The 12,720-nt window shown below is 50.5% G+C and overlaps 3 protein-coding genes across 11 annotated transcripts in view; all 3 read left to right on the top strand.

Moving 5' to 3' along the window:
* The first annotated feature begins 42 nt into the window (after positions 1–42).
* Positions 43–1,247, top strand: NAA80 (N(alpha)-acetyltransferase 80, NatH catalytic subunit). The gene is given in 2 exon segments (XM_029242935.1): positions 43–72; positions 74–1,247. Coding segments are annotated over 2 exon segments (879 nt in total). The 3' UTR covers positions 923–1,247.
* A 232-nt stretch (positions 1,248–1,479) lies between these two features.
* Positions 1,480–3,865, top strand: HYAL3 (hyaluronidase 3). Of its 2 annotated transcripts, XM_029242932.1 has the most exons (3): positions 1,480–2,761; positions 2,964–3,053; positions 3,170–3,861. In XM_029242932.1, exons 1-3 carry the CDS (start codon positions 1,868–1,870, stop codon positions 3,431–3,433), a joined length of 1,248 nt encoding a protein of 415 aa, XP_029098765.1. In that variant the 5' UTR covers positions 1,480–1,867; the 3' UTR covers positions 3,434–3,861. The 2 variants fall into 2 exon arrangements, with proteins under 2 accessions (XP_029098765.1, XP_029098767.1); XM_029242934.1 differs by lacking the exon at positions 2,964–3,053 and having other exon boundaries at positions 3,170–3,865.
* Positions 3,866–4,244: 379 nt separating this feature from the next.
* The window catches only part of IFRD2 (interferon related developmental regulator 2), a 33,034-nt gene continuing 24,558 nt past the window's right edge, over positions 4,245–12,720 (top strand). For 7 of the 8 annotated variants that reach the window (XM_029243859.1, XM_029243854.1, XM_029243860.1 and 4 more), the window contains exon 1: positions 4,256–4,465. In XM_029243859.1, coding sequence (XP_029099692.1) covers positions 4,408–4,465 — 58 coding nt within the window. In that variant the 5' untranslated portion in view covers positions 4,256–4,407. Of the gene's footprint in view, positions 4,466–12,720 lie in introns of all 8 variants that reach the window. The other variant, XM_029243855.1, reaches the window with a different exon arrangement.

Genomic DNA, 12,720 nt, shown 5'->3' with positions numbered 1-12,720 from the left:
GATCCTGAGTACCACTCCAGCCTAACTGACTCTGGATCCTGCATGCCAGCCAGAGGTGACCCTGAGATCCAACCTGGCCAAGCTGATCCTGGATCCTACACACCAGCCAGATCTGACCCTGAGTCCCAGGCTAGCTGAGTTGACTCTGGGTTCTGCATGCCATCCAGAGATGACCCTCAGTCCTGGCTCAACTGAGCTGACCCTGGATCCCGCACGCCAGCCAGAGGAGACCCCAGCCCCCAACCTGGCTGAGCTGACCCTGGAGCCTGTGCACTGCCGACCTGAGCTCCTGGATGCCTGTGCCGACCTCATCAATGAGCAGTGGCCCCGCAGCCGCGCCTCCCGCCTGCACTCCTTGGGCCAGTCCTCAGATGCCTTCCCCCTCTGCTTGATGCTGCTGAGCCCCCGTCCCACGCCAGAGGCAGACCCCATTGTGGTGGGCCATGCCCGCCTGTCACGGGTGCTGGACCGGCCCCAGAGCCTCCTAGTGGAGACGGTGGTGGTGGCCCGAGCCTTGAGGGGCCGTGGCTTTGGCCGCTGCCTCATGGAGGGCCTTGAAGCCTTTGCTCAGGCCCGGGGCTTCCGCCGGCTACACCTCACCACCCATGACCAGCTGCACTTTTACGCCCACCTGGGCTACCAGCTGGGTGAGCCTGTGCAGGGCCTGGTCTTCACCAGTCGGTGGCTGCCTGCCACCCTGCTCAGTGCCTTCCCCAGGGCCACCTTTCCCCGGCCACCCTGCAGGGCCCCTAGCCTGACTGCCCAAGCTGCCCCAAGAGCCCCCAAGGGGTCATCATTGCCGCCACCCCCACCCCTGCCTGAGCCCTTGACCACCCTACCCCCACCTCCACAAAGCCTGCTGGAGACTCAATACCAAGACCTGAGAAGACGCCCCATATTCTGGATGGAGAAAGACATCTGAGGGCTACCCAGGGCAAGATGCTGTCTTTCTGGGTCAGTTGACTGCCCAGGACAGTACCAGCCTCAGCCCACTGGCCATCCCTCAGCTTCTATCCCCCGAGGGCAGCTTCAGCCTAGGCATGTTTCCTGAGTGCCAGTGGAGATGGCGCCATGGCTGTGGCTCAGAGCTCTCAGTGTGGCTGAATAAAGGCTTCTGTTGGGTGTGGTTGTGACAGTGTATTTGTTGACCCCCACCCTCATCTCCCAGCCTTGTCTTAGGTCCTCTGTCCCTGCAGGGGCCCTCAGATCCACCTCGGCCTTAGGGCCATGGGTGGAGGGACACCTGCCTTTTACCCCTCTCACTCTGCCAGGCCCAGGGGACAAGGAGACATTCACTCATCACCATTCACTGGGCACCTGCTGTGTTACAGGCCCTGGATTGGGCACAGGCAGTGGGGAGCTAGACAGATAGGGTCTCAGCCCAAGGGACAGGGCAGGCATACTGTGGCAGGATCCATGCTGGGACAGTGGGAGCTCAAGTTTCCTTACTCCACTTGGAGATCTGGTAGACCTCCCAGGGCAGGTGATGTCATAGCAGAGACCTCAGTGCTGAGTAGAAATTAAGCCAGGCAAGGTGGGGGCTGAGTGTTCTTGGGGCAGGAAACAAAATGGGCAGAGGAAAGAAGGGGACTTGTGAAAGCTGTAGGTGGGGGAGGTGTCAGAGGGCACGGTGGTGCCATGGCAGAGATGGACAATACAGAAGGGGAGCTGCCCAAGCCAGCTTGGGTTTTGGCTGCTCTGAGAGGCCTATGAGACCCCTTGGGAACCAGGCTTTACGCACCTCCCTTTCTTGTGAGGAGGAGCTGGAGGAGTTTTCCCAGCTTTCTCTGCTGTGTGGAAGGTGTGGCCATGGCCATGGAGTCTAAGCTCACACCCCCTCTCTCCTGCAGGTTTCCATCCCTGGGGCATGACCATGCAGCTAGGCCTGGCCCTGGTGCTAGGGGTGGCCCTGTGCTTGGGATGTGGCCAGCCCCTGCTGCAAGCCCCTGAACGCCCCTTCTTGGTGCTGTGGAATGTGCCCTCAGCACACTGTAAGGCCCGCTTTGGCGTGCACCTGCCACTACAGGCCCTGGGCATTGCAGCCAACCGTGGCCAGCGTTTCCACGGCCAGAATGTCACCATCTTCTACAAGAACCAGCTTGGCTTCTATCCCTACCTTGGGCCGAGGGGCACAGCTCACAACGGGGGCATCCCCCAGGCTGTGCCCCTTGACCGCCACCTGGCACGGGCTGCCTATCAGATCCGCCACAGCCTGCAACCTGGCTTCGCTGGCCTGGCAGTACTGGACTGGGAGGAATGGTGTCCACTCTGGTCTGGGAACTGGGGCCGCCGCCAGGTCTACCAGACAGCCTCCTGGGCTTGGGCACGGCGGGTATTCCCCAACCTGGACCCCCAGGAGCAGCTCTACAAGGCCCGTATCGGCTTTGAACAGGCAGCCCGTGTACTGATGGAGGACACACTGCGGCTAGGCCGGGCACTGCAGCCCCATGGGCTCTGGGGCTTCTATCGCTTCCCGGCCTGTGGCAATGGCTGGCATGGTACAGCTTCCAATTACACGGGCCACTGCCATGCAGCCACCCTTGCCCGCAACACCCAACTGCATTGGCTCTGGGCCGCCTCCAGCGCCCTCTTCCCCAGCATATACCTCCCACCCAGGTTACCACCTGCTCACCACCACGCATTTGTCCGATACCGCCTGGAGGAGGCCTTCCGTGTGGCCCTCGCTGGGCACCCACATCCCCTGCCTGTCCTGGCCTATGCCCGCCTCACACACCGGAGCTCTGGGAGGTTCCTATCCCAGGTGAGTGAAAACTTAGGTCTGACTGGGGAAGCATGACATTCTCTGAGGGCCTGAGAAGCCACTCAGAGGCTCAGGGCCAAGGGGCCCTCCTCTAGGGGTGGAATCGGATCATGGCAGTGAGCCATGAAAGTTCTTGAAGGTGGAGGTTGGGCCAGATGGAGCTGGCCAGCCCAGCCCTGGCTTAGCAGCTCTCTGCCTCCAGGATGAACTTGTGCAGACCATTGGTGTGAGCGCTGCACTGGGTACAGCCGGCGTGGTGCTCTGGGGGGACCTGAGCTTCTCCAGTTCTGAGGTGATCATTGCCCCCTCCAGCCTGCCACACAGCCCATGCTGGGGTCCCAGAGATGGGGAAAGACCATGTCAGGGCCATGGAGCAGAAGCATTGATGCATCCCTTCCCTCTCCTCAGGAGGAGTGCTGGCATCTCCATGACTACCTAGTGAGCACCCTGGGCCCTTATGTGATCAACGTGACCAGGGCAGCCATGGCCTGCAGTCACCAGCGGTGCCATGGCCATGGCCGATGTGCTTGGCAAGACCCAGGACAACTGGAAGTCTTTCTGCACCTGGAGCCAGATGGCAGCCCTGGAGATTGGGAGTCCTTCAGCTGCCGTTGTTACTGGGGCTGGGCTGGCCCTACCTGCCAGGAGCCCAGGCCTGAAGAAGCAACATAAAGCCAGGAGTCACCTGCCTCTGACCTTCATGTTCCTGCTGCCATCTTTCCAGTCCTGGAGGGAGGACTTTGTCCCACTCCTGTTCTATTTAGCTTACAGTCACTTCTCCCATGCACACACCCCACTTCCCATGGGATCCCTGGGGAGTGGAAGAGGCCAGAAAAAAACTTGCTGTTTTAAAACTAGAGGCCCTCTGAGATCACCTCATTCCTCCTGACAAGAAAGCAGCCCCAGGAAGAGTCGGTGTTCCAGAAGGTTAAGGTTGCCAGCCCAGGGCTCTGTTCTACACTTCACTGCGTCCATGGAGAGGTCACAGGAGACCCGTCCAGGGGCAGGTGGGCCCCCGAGTAGATCTTGGCTAAGATCTTTACGTGCTAAGCTGTTGTCTGTAATCTGCTTTCATCATAAAGTTACTTTTTCTTTCACTGCCTGAGGTTTGGCTGTTCCCCAATTCTACCAAACCCACCCTCTTCCTGTCGCGAGCGTCCCGCTGCAAGTACCCAGAGATGCCGGTCCTGCGTCGTGGGCAGCTACAGAGTTAACGACTACATGTGTTGGGCGAGGGGGGGTGGGGGTGGGGTGGGAACGCCGCAAGGCATTGTGGGTGCATAGTTCAGCTAGAGCGTCGTGGGCTTGTGGGTCCCGGGAGCTGACTACAATTCCCAAGGTGCTCTGCGCCCAGCGTGGAGGGTAATCCGCGCGCAGCACCTTGGGAATAGTAGTTTCGGCCTCATGGAGAGGTTCCATGAACCGAGAGACCAGGAACTCGCCTTCCCAGCCACCCATTTAGCAGGGCGGGGCGCTTCGACACGTTCGGCAGGGCGGGGCGCCTCGCGAAGATGGTGGCGCGCGCGGCGTGTGGCTCCCGTCGTCTGCCCAAGTCTCAACTCAGCGCATTGGCCGGCGACTCGCTGGTCTGGAGCCCCCGCCCTCCGGGTCCCTGACCCCGCGCCCCGCCGCGCCCGATTCCCGGCATGCCCCGCGCCCGAAAAGGCAGCGCGCCCCGCAGAGGCGGCAAGCGCAGCGGAGGAGGTAAGTGGGGGGCTCTGGGCAACTGAGGAACGTTGAGCTGGGGCCCTGTGTGGGTTCCCGTCGGTGTCCTTAAGAGTCCTGGGGTAGAGACTCCAGCCTCGACCAGTCTGGTGCCACCCGCAACTCTCCCCGTGACCTGCACATGCCCAAGGAGTCTGCGGCCACGTGTGCGCCTAACTTGAGTGCGCCGACCGCTTGCCCGGAGCCCTCGCTCCCCGCCCGCACCTGGTCCGCACATCCCGGCCTTGGTTGGTTTCCTCATTGCCTCTCTTCCTAAGTTGTCTGTTGTGATGGACAAACAGGCCAGACGGAGCAGGAAGCCAGCCCCCTCCCCAAGCCCTGATCCTTGCCTGAACTGAACTAGGAAGTTGGCCGGAGGCCTGGGCTATCCCGGAGAACTGAGAGAGGGGATGATTGGGAAGCTGCAAAATTTGGGCCTTGACTGCCTGGACCTAGAAGGTTGATGAGCGCCCTGGAGCCGGAGGCAGTCCAGAGAGTCGCTTATCAGGTCGACCAGAGGAGCATGTCCACATGTGTTTACTCTGTAGGGATGGGGTGCCTCTTAGGCACAGCTCAGACCTGGCCGCCACTTCAGTGGGGCTTGGGTGAGGGTGTTACTGAACCAAACGTGGGTCTGCTTGCCCCGGAGCAGTAAAGCCAATCTACTGATGAAACCGCAGAAATGCACTGGGGGTGGGGTGTGCGTGGTCCGAGTAGCTCCCGTTCGTTAGAGCAGAAAGAATTCAGGGAGAGGCAAAGTGATAGATAAGAAGTGACTTATTAGAGTAGGACACTTGAGAGGCTTACAAGGGGGTGGGTGAGAGGGTGCCATCTGGAGAACATGGTGAGCTATAGTTTTATAATCAAAGGAAGAGTGGGGAGGGTGAGAAGACCACCTTCTTCCTCATTATTGAGGAGACATCAAGCTTCCATCATCAGTTCCTTTTCCAAGTCGGGTGGGGAGTTTTCTTGTTCCTACATGGTCAAACCAGGACTGTCATGGCGCAATGGAAATGAGCAAAAAGGCGGTAACATACACTAACATATGATAAATCATTTCAAGTTTTAGTATAATGTCACCCTTTCCTTATATGTTTGTTTTTAGTGCACGTGTGTCCTAGGAATCATTAACCTGAGCTCACTGGGCAGGATGTGGGTCTCATTCCACCATTGTTTTGTTGTTTTGTGGCATGTCTCATGCTTCTGTTGCATGGTTTTGTGGTTAAGCAAACCTGCTTTCTTGAGTGATCATTAACTTACAGGGGTCTCCCATACTTTTTTCTTTACTTATAACCACTTACTGGGATTAACTATTTAATCACCTACTTTGTCCTTTTACTCTGTCCGTATCATTCCCCCCTCCAGGTGTTTACCCTTTATGCTTAAAGGGGGGTAACGGGTGACAACCTATCATTAACTACTTTCTGCTGAGATGGAATGTAGGCCTGCCTGGGGAAGAAGTAAAACACCTGGCTGACTGTCCCTTCTCTGTTAGAAGAACCAGAAGCCAATGCCCCTCCTGTTAGCATTATTCTTTTTTTTGTGCGGTACTCGGGCCTCTCACTGCTGTGGCCTCTCCCATTGTGGAGCACAGGCTCCAGAGGCGCAGGCTCAGTGGCCATGGCTCACGGGCCCAGCCGCTCCGCGACATGTGGGATCCTCCTGGACCGGGGCACGAACCCATGTCCCCTGCATCGGCAGGCGGACTCCCAACCACTGCGCCACCAGGGAAGCCCACTAACATTATTCTTTTAGCCCTTGTGGACATTAAGCATCAGTGGATGAGTTTATGAAAGATACAAATTGAAAGAAATACAGCAGGGACTTCCTTGGTGGTGCAGTGGTTAAGAATCCGCCTGCCAAGGCAGGGATCACAGGTTCAATCCCTGGTCTGGGAAGATCCCACATGCCAAGGAGCAACTAAGCCCGTGCACCACAACTACTGAGCCTGCGCTCTAGAGACCATGAGCCACAACTACTGAAGCCCACACGCCTAGAGCCCGTGCTCCGCAACAAGAGAAGCCACCACAGTGAGAAGCCTGTGCACCACAATGAAGAGTAGCCCCCACTCTCTGCAACTAGAGAAAGCCCGCGTGCAGCAACGAAGATCCAACGCAGCCAAAAAACTAAATACATAAATAAAATAAGTTTATTTAAGAAAAAAAGAAAGAAATACAGCAATAAGCATTAGAAGAGTTATTAAAAGAGATTGTAGCCACCGTCTTGGAGACCCAAACCATTTTTTCAAAACATTTTACAAATCTGGAAGGCAGTTACTTGAGACCTCAATCTGTTTGCTTTTGGCTAGGCCCGGAACCTTAATGTTTTATACTTAGGGGTTTATTGAGACTTTTTTTTTTTTTTTTTTTTTTGCGGTACGCGGGCCTCTCACTGTTGTGGCCTCTCCCATTGCAGAGCACAGGCTCTGGACGCGCAGGCTCAGTGGCCATGGCTCACGGGCCCAGCCACTCCGCGGCATGTGGGATCTTCCTGGACCGGGGCACGAACCCGTGTTCCTTGCATCGGCGGGCGGACTCTCAACCACTGTGCCACCAGGGAAGCCCGAGACTTTTTATTTTAGTTATAGATTTACTCTGTTTTTCTTTTTTTTTGGTTAATATCATTTAGTGATAAGGGTGGCTTCCTTGTCCCTCAAGAAACAAAGTGTCCCCTAATCTAGTTATAAGTCCCTTCCATTAAAGAGAGAGGACAATCAGGCACAAACAAAAAGGAATGTAAAAACGACCAGCCATTGATGTTGCACAAAAGGGGTTCCAGGGAAGTATGCCCCTGTCTCTTTCTTGACACTCCCATTACATATTTCCTATGGTTGTTAAGGCTTTCAGTCTTGGGTTAAGACTGAAAGGGTTGCACTGGTGTTTATGAGAAATTTTATCAAGTGGCTCACCACATCAATTACCACCTGAAGTTTGAGGCTTGACAGTAGTTATGTAGATGGTATCTCTAGGTGGATCCCCTTTTGGCCTTGGGTCCCCCTCAGTCTTTCGATTGTAAAACCATCAAAGGCCGAGGGATCCCTGTCGCTTTCTGGCATCTGGGGCATTCCCTCTGCCAGTGCCCTGGCTATTTGCAAAGGGTACATTGATGACAGTCTTTCTTTCAGTGCCCCCTTGTCCATGTAGGGTACACTGTCTCGGTACCCATGGGCCCTGTGGTTTACCATGGCCAGATTGGCCCAGAAAGCCCAGCCTCCCCTTTAGTGGTTTTTCAGAGGATCAAGTTACTGCCATCATTTGGGCCTTTTGTATATTTCTTTGGGTGCATTTAATCTCTTAGGTTATATTCCTATTATTGAAAACTGAATAAGCCAATTGGAGCAAGTCGCTTATAGGTGTCTGAGGACCGGCCATTGCTTTTTACTACATATTTATTTATTTATTTATTTAAAAAATGTATGTTTATTTGGCTGCGTTGGGTCTTCGTTGCTGCACGCGGGCTTTCGCTAGTTGTAGAGAGCGGGGGCTACTCTTCATTGTGGTGCACACGCTTCTCATTTCAGTGGCTTCTCTTGCTGCAGAGCACGGGCTTTAGGTGCGCGGGCTTCAGTAGTTGTGGTGTGCGGGCTTCAGTAGTTGTAGCTCGTGTGCTCTAGAGCGCAGGCTCAGTAGTCGTGGCGCAGGAGCTTTAGTTGCTCCGTGGCATGTGGGATCTTCCCGGACCAGAGATCAAACCCATGTCCCCTGCATTGGCAGATGGATTCTTAACCACTGTGCCACCAGGGAAGTCCGGCCATTGCTTTTTGAATTTTGTGCCTGATGTCTGGGGCAGACTGGGCTATGAAATGCATAGCCAAAAGGGCCTGTCCCTCCCGAGAGGAGGGATCCACATTCATATACTTTTTAAAAGTTTCTATTAACCTTTCTTGAAATACTGTCAGATTTTCGTTTAATTCCTGTTGGACTTTTTTTACTTCTTTGTAATTGACAGGTTTTTTTTTTTGTTTTTTTTTTGACAGGTTTTACTGAAAAAAATTTTATAGCCTTTATTAAACAATTAATCATATGGTCCCATCTATCCCTATGAATAGAATTTATTTAGTAATTCCACTGTGGGTCTGCCTCGGGGACAGCTTTGTTCTGCAAGCGGTACACTGTGTGGCCCTGTTGGTCTCAGGCTGCCAGTATTATATGCTGTTCTTTCTCTGGGGTGCAGCAGTTGGATAAGATTTGTAAATCCCCCCTGGTGAGATCATTAACCAAATAAACTTTGTGGAAAGCTTAGAATCCTCAGCAAAACTTTCCAACTTCTGCCAGACTTAAATCGGACATTGAAAAAAAGCACATGAACTCTTATTGTTTCTTTTTTTAAAAAATTTATTTATTTTAATTTATTTATTTTTGGCTGCATTGGATTTTCGTTGCTGCACGTGGGCTTTCTCTAGTTGCAGCGAGCGGGGGCTACCCTTTCGTTGCAGTGTGCAGGCTTCTCATTGAGGTGGCTTCTCTTGTTGCAGAGCACGGGCTCTAGGCTCACAGGCTTCAGTAATTGTGGCACGCAGTCTCAGTAGTTGTGGCTCGCGGGCTCTAGAGCGCAGGCTCAGTAGCTGTGGCGCACAGGCTTAGTCACTCCGTGGCATGTGGGATCTTCCCGGACCAGGGCTCGAACACATGTCCCCTGCATCGGCAGGCGGATTCTCAACCACTGCGCCACCAGGGAAGCCCTCTTATTGTTTCTTGATTTTTATTATACATTTCTCTTAGAGGCAGAACCCTAGAGGCAGTTGGTTAGTAACTTATGCCTCTGCGGGTGCTAGCTGGACTGAAAATGGGCCCCTTGGGTAACTCGGAGTACAGAGGAGCTCCTGAATATATCGGAGGTCTCTCCTTACCCTTGGGTGCATTTTTCCCTGGGATAATAGTCTCCGCTGGAGGAATGGCTCCCGCCTGTAAGATAGCCCTTGTTGGAGCAGCCATTTCCAAGGACACAGCAGCTTCCACTGGAGCAATGGTTAGCTATCTAAAAGTTTCTTTCCCTATCACCGTGCAATTTAATCAAGATTTACAACTTTAGATGTTATCTCTTCTTTTTTTTTTTAATATTTATTTAACCATTTGGCTGCATCAGGTCTTTGTTGCTGCACGTGGGATCTTCATTGCTGCATTCGGGATCTTTAGTTGCGGCATGTGGGATCTAGTTCCCTGACCAAGGATCGAATCTGGGCGCCCTGCATTGGGAGCACGGAGTCCCAACCACTGGACCACCAGGGAAGTCCCTAGATGTTATCTCTTCTAAAGTAGTCTCCCAACGAGGTGTTAATGCCAGAGAAATTGCCACAAAGGAGTAGTACAGAAGGTGACCCCAGTGGTGAACCGTCTTGCTGCAAACTGGAAATACAGGGTCAGCACTTGTAAGGGTCGGAGGAGGGGAAGACTGACATCAGTGCTCAGGAAGTCCTCCGTTGGGCACTTCTAGTAATTAGGGTAAAAGTACCTTAATTCTTGGAAGTTGATTCCCTTCAGTTTCTTTGTGCCTGATGTACTTAAGAATACCTGATAAGAGGCCTTTTATCTGGGTTGGACACATTCTTTTAAATGATTTTTTTAAACAAATTTATTTATTTTATTTTTGCCAGCGTTGGGTCTTCGTTGTTGCGCACAGGCTTTTCTCTGGTTGCAGAAAGCGGGGGCTACTCTTCACTTTGGTGTGCAGACTTCCACTGCGGTGGCTTCTCTTGTTGCGGAGCACAGGCTCTAGGCGCACGGGCTTCAGTAGTAGTGGCTCGCAGGCTGTAGAGCGCAGGCTCAGTAGTTGTGGCGTATGGGCTTAGTTGCTCTGCAGCATGTGGAACCTTCCCAGACCAGGACTTGAACCCGTGTCCCCTGCATTGGCAGGCGGATTCTTAACCACTGCGCCACCAGGGAAGCTCTAAATGATTTTTTTTTCCTTGTATGTATAATCCCTTGGTTATACGTTATGGGCATCTAATTTTCATCCAAGGATAGATTACAGTGATCAGCTTTAGAAACAAACTTAGAATATCTTTTTAATAACTTAATTAATCTTTACAGTAATATAACATAGCAACAAAGAGCTATTTGAAAAGTGAGTTTTTTGGGAGTTTGTTTTATGTTACAAAATTTTATACTGGAGTGTAGTTGATTTACGATGTTGTGTTTCAGGTGTACAGCAAAGTGATTTAGTTATACATATACATATATTCATTCTTTTTCAGATTCTTTTCTCAGATAGGTTATCACAGAATATTGAGTAGAGTTCTCTGTATTATACAGTAGGTTCCCTGTATGCCCACTTTCTGGAGAGTTTTTATCATAAACCGGTGTTGAATTTTGTCAAAAGCTTTTTCTGCATGTATTGAGATGATCATATGGTTTTTATTCTTCAATTTGTTAATGTGGTGTATCACATTGATTGATTTGCGTATATTGAAGAATCCTTGCATCCCTGGGATAAATCCCACTTGATCGTGGTGTATGATCCCTTTAATGTGTTGTTGGATTCTGTTTGCTAGTATTTTGTTGAGGATTTTTGCATCTGTATTCATCAATGATATTGGTCTGTAATTTTTTTTTGTAGTATCTTTGTCTGGTTTTGGTATCAGGGTGACAGTGGCCTCATAGAATGAGTTTGGGAGTGTTCCTTCCTCCGCAATTTTTTGGAAGAGTTTGAGAAGGATGGATGTTAGCTCTTCTCTAAATGCTTGATAGAATTCACCTGTGAAGCCATCTGGTCCTGGACTTTTGTTTGTTGGAAGATTTTTTTTCTTTATTTTTATTTTATCTGTGGCTGCGTCAGCTTTTTTAAATTAATTAATTTATTATTTTTGGCTGTGTTGGGTCTTAGTTTCTGTGCTAGGGCTTTCTCCAGTTGTGGCGAGTGGGGGCCACTCTTCATCGCAGTGCGTGGGCTTCTCACTGTCGTGGCCTCTCGTTGCGGAGCACAGGCTGCAGACGCGCAGGCTCAGTAGTTGTGGCTCACGGGCCCAGCCGCTCCGTGGCATGTGGGATCTTCCCAGACCAGGGCTTGAACCCATGTCCCCTGCATTGGCAGGCAGACTCTCAACCACTGGGCCACCAGGGAAGCCCCTGTTGGAAGATTTTTTTTTTTTCTGTTGTAAGATTTTTAATCACAGTTTCAATTTCATTACTTGTGATTGGTCTGTTCATATTTTCTATTTCTTCCTGGTTCAGTCTTGGAAGGTTATACCTTTCTAAGAATTTGTCCATTTCTTCCAGGTTGTCCATTTTATTGGCGTAGAGTTGCTTGTAGTAGTCTCTTAGGATGCTTTGTATTTCTGTGGTGTCTGTTGTTACTTCTCCTTTTTCATTTCTAATTTTATTGATTTGAGTCTTCTCCCTCTTATTCTTGATGAGTCTGGCTAATGGTTTATCAATTTTGTTTATCTTTTCAAAGAACCAGCTTTTAGTTTTATTGATCTTTCCTATTGTTTTCTTTGTTTCAGTTTCATGTACTTCTGCTCTGAGCTTTATGACTTTTTTCTTTCTGCTAACTTTGGGTTTTGTTCTTCTTTCTCTAGTTCCTTTAGGTGCAAGGTTAGATTGTTTATTTGAGATTTTTCTTGTTTCTTGAGGTAGGCTTGTATAGTTATAAACTTACCTCTTAGAACTGCTTTTGCTGCATCCCATAGGTTTTGGATCATCGTGTTTTCATTGTCGTTTGTCTCTAGGTATTTTTTGATTTCCTCTTTGATTTCTTCAGTGATCTCTTGGTTATGTAGTAATGTATTGTTTAGCCTCCACGTGTTTGTGTTTTTTACGTTTTTCTCCCTGTAATTCATTTCTAATCTCATAGCTTTGTGGTCAGAAAAGATGCTTGATATGATTTCAATTTTCTTAAATTTACTGAGGTTTGATTTGTGACCCAAGATGTGATATATCCTGGAGAATGTTCCATGCACACTTGAGAAGAAAGTGTAATCTGCTGTTTTTGGATGGAATGTCCTATAAATATCAATTCTATCTGGTCTGTTGTGTCATTTAAAGCTTCTGTTTCCTTATTTATTTTCATTTTGGATGATCTGTCCATTGGTGTAAGTGAGGTGTTAAAAGTCCCCCAGTATTATTGTGTTACTGTCCATTTCCTCTTTTATAGCTGTTAGCAGTTGCCTTATGTGTTGAGGTGCTCCTATGTTGGGTGCATATATATTTATAATTGTTATACCTTCTTCTTGGATTGATCCCTTGATCATTGTGTAGTGTCCTTCCTTGTCTCTTGTAACATTCTTTATTTTAAAGTCTATTTGATCTGATATGAGT

Source organism: Monodon monoceros, unplaced genomic scaffold, assembly GCF_005190385.1.
Source record: "Monodon monoceros isolate NGI ecotype Baffin Bay Population unplaced genomic scaffold, NGI_Narwhal_1 Super_Scaffold_3, whole genome shotgun sequence".
NCBI classification, from domain to species: Eukaryota; Metazoa; Chordata; class Mammalia; order Artiodactyla; family Monodontidae; genus Monodon; species Monodon monoceros.
The sequence above is the reverse complement of the archived record's forward strand: the minus strand, read 5'-3'. Positions and strand labels throughout refer to the sequence as shown.

Bases quoted from the DNA above. Each gene is read 5' to 3' on its own strand.
- HYAL3 (XM_029242932.1), top strand. From the start codon at position 1,868: ATGACCATGCAGCTAGGCCTGGCCCTGGTGCTAGGGGTGGCCCTGTGC. The intron at 2,762-2,963 runs GTGAGTGAAAAC...CTCTGCCTCCAG, and splicing joins CTGGGAGGTTCCTATCCCAG to GATGAACTTGTGCAGACCAT. The intron at 3,054-3,169 runs GTGATCATTGCC...CCCTCTCCTCAG, and splicing joins TGAGCTTCTCCAGTTCTGAG to GAGGAGTGCTGGCATCTCCA.